The following is a 10,130-nucleotide window of genomic DNA, read 5'->3' on the forward strand; positions in this document are numbered from 1 at the left end:
TTGCATTCAATAAAAAAGCTAGATACAAAAGAACAATCTGTGAACAACCAATTTTGGGAGAAAAATAGTGTCTCTAGGAAAAGCCTAAACAAGAATTGATTCTTCATGGATCCCACGGATCCATAAAATGGACTTTTTTTTATGTATATTATTAATATAACACAAGAGAAATGTAAAATAAGTGCTTATTGAAACTAATTCCAGAAAAAAAGAACTATTCCTTCAGCGAAAATTTAACGATAACGTTTTATAAACGGAGAACTTTTCGAAAATAACCCCGAAACCGTTCAATGGTACCAAGGAGAGAAAAAAGCCGTATTAAGCGTTGCAGTCATAAGAACTTTTTTTGATTGTTTTCTATCGTATACCCCTAGAAAAAAAATATCCTTAGAAAATTTTTCTTTGTGTTTTTGGTGAAAATCTAGAGCGAACATATGTTTATCGTACTGTAAGTATGCATTCATGTTGTTTGTTTTTGAAAAAGTCAAATTTTTAAAAATAGGGAATCGAAAAGTTGCAGTCACTGTCTCCCTTGGAGCGATCACATGTGCCTTTCCAATATTTGGCAACTAAACCTGGAGATGGCCCTGGTTTGCGTTTGAACGTAGCGCAAATCTGTTGTAATTTTGAGCGAAAAGGAACTTTTCAAAAATTTTCAACTGGTTTGCGGAAAGAGAAAAAATCGTCAACGTAGAATTGTCTTCACTTTCTCCTCTTTTTCGAGACGCATTGTTACGATCAAATCAGAAATCGCTTATTTTTGAAAGATCTGCATTTAATTGGACCCAGAGATCGGCTAAAGTGTACGTCAAGCAAGTACGACAGGAGCGTGAGTTGCTGCGTCGCGGTCAATGGACTAAACATGAGTGCCTGCGACTGTAAGTGAGAAGCGCGTAGAAACCTTGAAACTTCTTATTGCTTACACTGAATCTTGTGAGGTATCTTGTGAGTCGAGCGTGTCACCTCAGCGTCAAGGTCGAAGTTCTGGAGAGAAATATTGCTTCTTGCGAATTTTGCGGTATTCCCTCATGTTTAAACTTCATGTTTAAACTTATGCTAGCGCTTCTTTATGTCGCTCCCTGACAAAAAGATGATACATAACTCGCTGATAGTTCGCATTTTGTTTGCCTGACTATTTTATGTTCAATGTTGTATTTTTTAAAGCACATTTGCTCGCTTCTGCCTAAACATTATTAACGTCGTTTACTGTATTCTCAGCCGTTATCATCATCTTCCAATTAACAGTTGTAGGAACGCTGCAAGATATTTTCACCACGTTATTTATTTCCACGTTAGTTTGTTATATTATCTGACTGTTGATTTTATGCCTTCATTTTCTCTGTTCAGCTGTTTTGACCTTCTGTGCATCGCCTTGCTTTCTCAACCTCTTCCTCAAACCTCAATCTCTTTCTCTCTCAACCTCAATCTTTTTTTCTTTCTTTTTAAATTCAAACCGTCATTACCTCTTCTGGCATTTCGTATCTCTCTATGAGTGCTTGGGTTTAAATTTGTGATCTGTTTAGGTCAAAGTGGAACTATTTACATCTAGGTGTGTGATGAAGTTTATTTTTTATTTTTTTTTTTTTATTTTTGTAAAAAATTTTTTAAAAAAGAAAAAATAAGGTGAATAATTTTTTTGATGCTTAAAAAAAAAAAAAAAATTTTTTTTTTTTTTAATTTTATTTTTTTAATTTTAAAAAAAAAAAAAAATTTTTTTTTTTTTTTTTAATTAAAAATAAAAATTCAAATCCACATCGCATTGGGGAAATGCTACATTTGTTTAAAGGCATCACACCACGAGTCTGGAGTGGTACGGATTTCCGGTGAAGTATTCGTATACGGGATTTTAGATTATGGAGAGGGGTGATTCCGTTCATTTCTTCCTAATTGTCGTAGAAAATGGCCCGGATGATACGGCTTCGAACGTTCTGGAGCGCTCCAATCGAACTCCTTGTAGAAAATTGTGCGCCGGACGCTCGAAGCCGTATCTTTCGGGCCATTTTCTACGACAATTAGGAAGAAATGAACGGAATTGCCCACCTCTTCAAAATCTACGATCCCGTATACGAATACTCCACCTGAAATTCGTACCACCTCAGATTCGTGGGGGTGGTGCCTTCAAAGATATCCAAGTTTTGGGAGCGCAGTGGAAACTTCTCAGCAGAATCTCAGCGAGAAATCAAACATCCTTTAGTTCAATTTTTTCTCTGGCTTTTAGAAGGATATACATAATGTGATCAGTTGGCTGCTAGAACTCTTGAAGTGGATAGAAACTCAACCGCTACATTGGCGCAGACGCGTACACAAAGGTTAACCATGAGCAAGTGAACGGATCTCCCTCACTAGAGGGATCACAGCCGGTTAGTCGCGAGGCTACGTGGCGCGTCCCCGGGTGGCGGATAGGGGGCTAAACGCGGACCAAAAGCGACCTTGCGCTTGCCCAGAGACGCAGGTGGATTCAGGGGATGGACTCCCTGTTTCTGCTGAGCCAGGACTGACTCATGACATCCTTGTATCCCACGTCGGTCCGGCCAAAAGCCTGCAATCAAGTGACTGGGAGGTGCAAGGGAGGCGGTTTGGAGTCGCCTCCAACAAATAAGCTCCACATGTCCACACCGGGAGAACGAAAGTTCTCCCAGAAACTCATGGGACTAGAGGCTTGCAACCTGCCCATGGGTTTTAAAATTTTAAGCAAAACACAGTAATAGAAAAGAGTCTCCTGATTCCGGAGGAAAGCCTGGTACGGTAGCGCCAGGTAGGACGGGGTTGCAGGAGTCATGTAGGCTACCAAAACGGAAAAGGACTAGGATGGCGATCTGTACTTATAACGCACGTACGCTTGCATCGGAAGCGGCCATCGAAGATCTGATGATGCAAGCCAAGAAGATCAAGTACGACGTCATCGGACTGACCGAGACGAGACGACGTCACCCTCTCAACGCCGTATATGAAACTGGAGAAGAACTGTTCTTAGGAACATGCGACAGTAGAGGTGTTGGTGGAGTTGGCGTCCTCGTCAACACGAGTATGGCAAAGAACATCGACTCTTTTGAACAACTTACGACCCGAATCGGACGTCTGCGGATGAGAAGATGTGGCCCAATACCAGCTTTGACTATCTTCGTCGTTTACGCTCCAACATCAAGCTACGAAGAAGAAGAAGTCGAAGCTTTCTATATGGACCTGGAGAAGTTCTACCAAGAAGATCATGCCTTCTACAAGGTCATAGTTGGCGATTTCAACGCTAAGGTTGGCCCAAGAAGAACGCCGGAGGAACTTCACATCGGGACCCACGGCCTACAATGGAATGACCAGGGAGAGAGGCTCTCCGAGTTCATCATGACGACTAAGACCATCCATGGGAACTCGCAATTTCAGAAGCCCTCTTCTTTACGCTGGACGTGGGAGTCACCCGGTGGAGGGTACCGTAATGAAATAGACCACATCATCGTCAATAAAAGGTTCTGCCTGACGGACGTCGGTGTTGTACCAAAGTTCTATACGGGATCGGACCATCGCCTCCTCCGAGGAAGATTTTCCTTCACAAGGAGAGCAGAGAAAGCCGCCAAGTTCAGAGAGAGAAATCCCAGGACTACCATCAACTGGGATCTCTTCGCTACGCTAGCCGGCTTTTGGGAAGATTCTGCAATGGACAACATCGACGAGGAATATGACCGGCTTGTCGAACACCTTCACGACTGCGCGAAGAAGGCTGAGAGTTTTAAAACCACCAAGAGGCGCCTGTCTCTTGAAACTCTTGAGCTGATACGCCAGCGTGGAGCAGCACGAGCCGCAGGGAACCAAGAACTCACGTCCGAGCTCGCAAGGCTTTGCCGAGAGGCGATAAAGGAAGACCTTAAAGAGAGAAGAGCAGAAGTGCTGGCTGAAGCTGCAGAGGCGGGGAAAAGCATCCGCTATGCCCGTCGAGACTTCGCCAGTCGCAAGACGAGGATGACTGCTCTCCGGAACCCAAAGGGAACAGCCATTGCATCGAGAAGGGGGATGGAGAAAATCATCTACGACTTCTACTCTGATCTCTTCGACAGCCATGTCCACTTGCCTCCTCACCATCTGAGGGAAGATGGACAAGTCATTCCAGAGGTTCTCCCGTCCGAAATACGACATGCTATCATGTCGGTAAGAAATCGTACGGCACCCGGTCCCGACAGAATAAGACCAGAACACCTGAAGAGCCTTCCGCCAGTACTCATCAACACCCTGGCGAGGCTCTTTACACGTTATCTGTCGGAATGCAAGGTTCCTAAACAGTGGAAGACCAGCAAGACCGTGTTGTTGTATAAAAAGGGAGATCCACATGACATCGGCAACTATCGCCCAATCTGCCTACTGTCCGTCATCTACAAGCTCTTTACAAGAGTAATCCTTAATAGGATTGAAAAAGTCTTGGATGAAGGACAGCCATGCGAGCAAGCAGGGTTTCGAAAAGGATTCAGCACGATTGACCACATTCACACTGTTTCGAAACTCATCGAGGTATCACGAGAGTACAAGATGCCGCTCTGTCTCACCTTCATCGACTTAAAGAAGGCTTTCGACTCGGTTGAGACGGAAGCGGTCGTGGAAGCCTTGGACAACCAAGGCGTCCCTACTCAATATATAAAGGTACTTCGAGAGTTGTACAGTAACTTCACGACCGGAATTTCGCCATTCTACAAGAACATCGTCATTGACGTGAAGAGGGGGGTCCGACAGGGTGATACAATTTCACCCAAAATATTCACAGCCACCCTCGAGAACGCAATGCGAAAGTTGGAATGGGACGACATGGGAGTGAAGGTTGATGGTCGGCAGCTACACCATTTGCGCTTTGCTGATGACATCGTACTGGTAACACCTAGCATCAGCCAAGCGGAACGAATGCTGACCGAATTCGACGAAACATGTGGATGCATCGGTCTTCAGCTGAATCTACAAAAGACGATGTTCATGCGGAACGGATGGGTCTCGGATGCCCCATTCACGCTCAACGGAACGAACATATCCGAATGCACCAGCTACGTTTATCTGGGTCGGGAACTGAACATGATGAACGACCTGACCCCCGAGCTGGGCAGGAGGAGACGAGCGGCTTGGGGAGCGTACAAGAGCATCGAGGATGTAGTGAAGAAGACCAGGAACACCCGGCTCCGTGCTCACCTCTTCAACACCACCGTACTTCCTGCTTTGACCTATGCTTCGGAAACCTGGGCATTTCGCAAGCAGGAAGAAAACGCGGTGAGCGTCATTGAACGCGCAATTGAGAGAGTGATGCTAGGAGTATCCCGTTTCACGCAAGTGAGGGACGGGATTCGAAGTTCTCTCCTACGTCAGCGATCGAAGATTAGAGACGCTGCCGCGTTTGCCAAGGAAAGTAAAATAAGGTGGGCCGGACACGTGATGCGCTTTAATGACAACCGTTGGACCAGAGCCGTGAGCGACTGGGTTCCCCGCGATATTAAGCGCACTACAGGAAGACCGCCGACCCGATGGTCAGATTTCTTCACGAAGTCCTTGAAAGAAAAATATGATGCTCTTCGTGTCCCACGCGAAAGGAGGAACCACTGGGCTACTCTGGCACGCGATCGGGACAAATGGAAGAATTACTGGCGCCCGCTCGACCAGTTCGAAGATCAACGGGAGTCAAGGTGATCAAGGTGATCAAGTGAACGATCTCTAACTTATAGGATCTCTGAACACTACCCCTTTTGGAACTGTTGACTGTTTCCGTAAGCCCGTACAAGAACTAAAGTTCATAACAATTCCAGCGAAGGGGATGAGGTAATGAAACTCGTTCGTCATTTTGGATTGTATGTAGAGAAGGAGACTGCTTGAGATCCGATGTAACCTACCTGATTTCTTTCACGAGGCAACGAAAATTTTATTGAAACGGTGAGACCGATATTTTTCGCATCATAGAGCATGTAGAGGGAAAGAATCGGTCAGGGACCCATGTGGTCGCTCATAGAACACAAAAACACGATAGACACAAATTTGGAATCAGGTCTCAAATTTTGCCGCACGAATCTAAAACGTTGGCTCAAAAATCGCTGGAGGCATTTTGGATGCGCCCCCAAAAACCTTAGAATGAGTAGCAACGGTAGCTGTTTCTGGATTATACGAGAACTAGCGCCATACCTCGGATGGCTCTTCTGATCCGAATGAGACGTCCGAATCATTCGCTCTCATAATCGATCAGACAGCGGTCAACATTAGGTTTCTTCAATCAATGGTGAGTATTTAGTGCATTCGCTACATTAGTAGTTGAAAAAGTAAGCTTATAGTTTATCTTTCTAGTTGTGGACAGATTTGTTCGTTTAGATTGCGAATCGTATCTCCAATTCCAGGCTCTGAAGAAGGCGATTTAAAGGCATCACCCCACGAATCTGAGGTGGCACGGATTTCAGGTGGAGTATTCGCTTCGAGCGATCCGGCGCGCTATTTTCTACAACGAGTTCGATTGGAGCGCCTTCTGCACCACATCTTCCCGGTCGTTTTTTTACGACAATTTGGAAGAAATGGACGAAATCACCCCTTTCCATAATCTACTATCCCGTATAGGAATAGTCCACCTGAAATCTGTACCACCTCACATTCGTGGGGTGATGCCTTTAATGAAACGTTAGCCAATAAATTAGTAATTTAACAACCTTGTGTACAGCTCATAAAAAAAACCAACACTACAGTATGTATGTGAACAACTACTTGGAGGTTCGGATCAAAATTCATGCATAAAAAGTCTGTCGATACTATACTATGCCATCACTCCTTAAACAACAAAAAGTTTATAAAATAATGAAAAAAATTTTTTTTTTTTTTTTTTTTTTTTTTTTTTAACAGTCTGTGAGGCGGCGCCGTCGGTGTAATATTCATTTTTCTGTGGTAATGAGAAAAACCATTTCTAAAACAGTCCCGTTGTTAAATGTTACTTATTCCCAATCTTCAGAGGGGAGAGAATGTAAGATCTTTGTTTCTTGAAGGCATCACCTCACGAATCTGGGGTGGTACGGGTTTCAGGTGGGTTATGCCTATGCGGGGTCGTAGATTGTGGGGAAAAGAGTGATTCCGTTCATCACTTCTTAACTGCCGTAAAAAACGGCCCGGAAGAAGCGGCGCGTGCATAGGGCTGGCGCGCTCCAATACAACTCTTCGTAGACGACAGCGCCTCGGAACGCTCGAAGCCGCATCTTCTGGACCGTTTTTTACGGCGATTAAGAAGAAATGGACGGAATCATCCTTCTCTTCGCAATCTACGACCCCGTATAGGCATAACCCACCTGAAACCCGTAACACTCCAGATTCGTGGGCTGATGCCTTTAAAATATGAGTTCTTTTAAGTGAGTATGCATTTATTTTGAAATTATATTGATCTATCAATGATCGGTTTTAGGTGGAGATCTAACGCAACTTGACTGCATTAGGAATTTTACGCTTATTTTTTTAAGGAACAAATGAAAGGCTTAACAAAACGGTAGTATTTCTGCAATGTAAGGAGTTTACTCACCCAGGATGATTTTTTGAATATCTTCTTGAAAATATAAATACATGTATGTAGACTGATCTGTAGAGCAAATATCCTGGAAGTGAAAAACAAACCCCCATTTTCTCTCTACTTGGTCTGAAACGGCTTTTTTTCCAATGTGTAATTCGTACATTTCGGGCACTAGGACTCGTGTACTAGTCTTAAATGATTTCAGAGAAATCCCGGAAAATCCCTAGTTTTCTGAAAAGCACGTATTGTAGTAGAAGTGAAGGAAGTTTTAAGGAAAAACCTCTTTTTGTGGAGTTTAATCATCCTAACCTGCTTTCCTTCATTAACTATTCTACATCTGAAGATTTTTCCACTCATTCTCATTTGCATCCATACACATTCATCCATGCACTTCCTACATTTTTTTTGTCACTTTGTCAATCTCTTTTCACTTCGTCAATCAGTTTGTTTCTTAATTCTTCAACAGATCCCCGGAAAATCCCTTTCGTAGCATTAGAGACGATCACATTCTCCACATGCACTATCGTCTCGGTCAAATTGTCCTTTCGCGGATATTTTTTTCTCTGGAATGAATTCGATTTTCGCGTTTGGTCTCAGAGAATAATGTTAAAAACGGTGACATTGCGAGACTTGCATAAATGTCTAGATCTCAAGACTCACTTCTTTCTTCACTTTTTTTTCTTCACAGCATTAGAACTGAACAAGGCCTCTCCTCCTCAGTGAAAACAAGAGACTCGCAATTAATGTTCTTGTAAACTGACTCAACTCACCAACCACATATCTAACCTTAATCCAACCACCTTTCTTGTACTTACAGAAGTGATTCTCTTTATCACATCCTAGCAACTTCCCAGAAGAAAACGGGAAATTTTCAAGAAAGAGAAAAGAGCGAAGAAAAGAATTTCTAAGAATTGTGGAAAAATGAAGTCAGAAAGAATACTTTAGGATTGTAGTGGAACGTTTTCTGTAGATACTTTAATTTCTTCGGAATTTCGAATTAATTTGACTTTGGCAGGCACAGCCGGCACTGCTCTTCTACTCCTTCCCTCTTGTTTTGACTTAGCTTCTTCTACTACATATTTCTCTAGCTTTAACTTACTTATCTTATCCTAAATTATTCTGAATCCCTAAATATCCTGAATTATCCTATTCTTAAATTATCTAGTCTACACTTTAACAGATCTTCTCTCTAGCTTTTCGAAATTAATTTTTGGCCACTATAACCATATTTTTATTGAATTGAATATTAATATAATTATATATAACATTAAAATATACATATATGTAGTGTTGAATTTTTACTGAGTATTTTTATTCAAGAAAAAAATCTCGGAAAAGTGCTGGATTGCGCTCAGATTTTTTTTGAGGTATCTTTCGTTCGAAAATTTGAATGTTTGGATAATTTGCGGTCTTGCAGTGTCGACAACTCAAAAATTCCAATATTTGAAGTTGTATTATCCAACGAATATCTAATTCTGGTATTTCAATGGAATTTATAGTGTTTCATACACTAAAAACATCATTAGAAAGTTCTTGCGCATACAAAAACATCATTCTACGCGGTCACAAAGTTCTTCGTTTTCGTTCTGACTCGTTTTTCTTTTATTCTTTAAAATTTTATGAGAATGTCTTTGAATTTCGTTATTTTATTTGTTGCGCTTCTTTTTCTTTCATTTTTTTTTCCTTTATCAACGTCCGTGCACTCAATCACTCAATTCTCAATCAATTAATTCACAATTAACGTCCGTTTACTTTACCGGTATACGAATCTATCGTTCTAGTTGTGGTTTTAAAATAAAACTAAAAAATCTATCTCAGAGCAATGAAAGCTATATTTTACTTCACTGGAACGTGTCTTCGTTCAGCTTATCGAAGTCCTTCTCGTAGCATTTTGAAAATGTGTAGTTGATGTGTGCAGTACGCAGTTTCTCGTCCAGTTCACTTTCACCAGTTCATTCGCGCTACAATTTAAGTAGAATAAACTGCATGCGGGGCGGTTAGGATCGACCGACCAGGCCGATCGCATTTCACCTGAACTTGAAATCGAAAGTCGAAGTTGACGAGATACTGGGGCAATATGGTATCCCCCAGCAACGACCATCAGATCGACCTAATGCACTCTACATCAGAATGAATCATTTCATTTAGGATTTTAAGAGATTGATATGGTTTTTCATGCCTCTTCTTCTATTCCAGAATCTCATGATTTCGCTAGCACATGGAAATATTCTTTTTGCACTAAAAAAGGCAAAAATGTGCTTAAATATGATGCAATTCCTACATATCCCCCAGTCCGAACCGGCGAAATCGAATTGAAGCTCATGTGACGAATTCCCATGTATTCGACATGCGATGTCACAGCGCTAAAAGAGCAATTTTTGTAAAACTTCCCTGAAGGCCCGATAGCACGGATATCCTAGAATTTTTTGTAGAAAGTAAAATCTTGAAAAAGTCGAAAATGAACTCGAACGCAGTATGTTCAGAAAACATAGTTCCTATGGAAGAGAAGTTTTATAAAAGCCTTACTGCAGAAAATTAAGTTACTTTCTTCACACTTTACTGTGCAATTTCACTATTTCGTACAAAAATGCTTTTTAAGAAGTGTTACCATCGACTTCTTAACTCTTTTGCTCTGACGGTG

The 10,130-nt window shown here is 42.0% G+C and overlaps 1 protein-coding gene across 1 annotated transcript; it reads left to right on the top strand.

The window, feature by feature from the left end:
* Positions 1-2,808: 2,808 nt before the first annotated feature.
* RB195_013202 (uncharacterized protein) lies at positions 2,809-5,649 on the top strand (the record flags this gene model as incomplete). The annotated part of the gene is made up of 1 exon (XM_064202904.1): positions 2,809-5,649. The coding sequence occupies one exon, from the start codon at positions 2,809-2,811 to the stop codon at positions 5,647-5,649; it is 2,841 nt and encodes a 946-aa protein (XP_064058785.1).
* Between the last annotated feature and the right edge of the window lie 4,481 nt (positions 5,650-10,130).

This window comes from Necator americanus, chromosome V (genome assembly GCF_031761385.1).
Source record: "Necator americanus strain Aroian chromosome V, whole genome shotgun sequence".
NCBI lineage: Eukaryota > Metazoa > Nematoda > Chromadorea > Rhabditida > Ancylostomatidae > Necator > Necator americanus.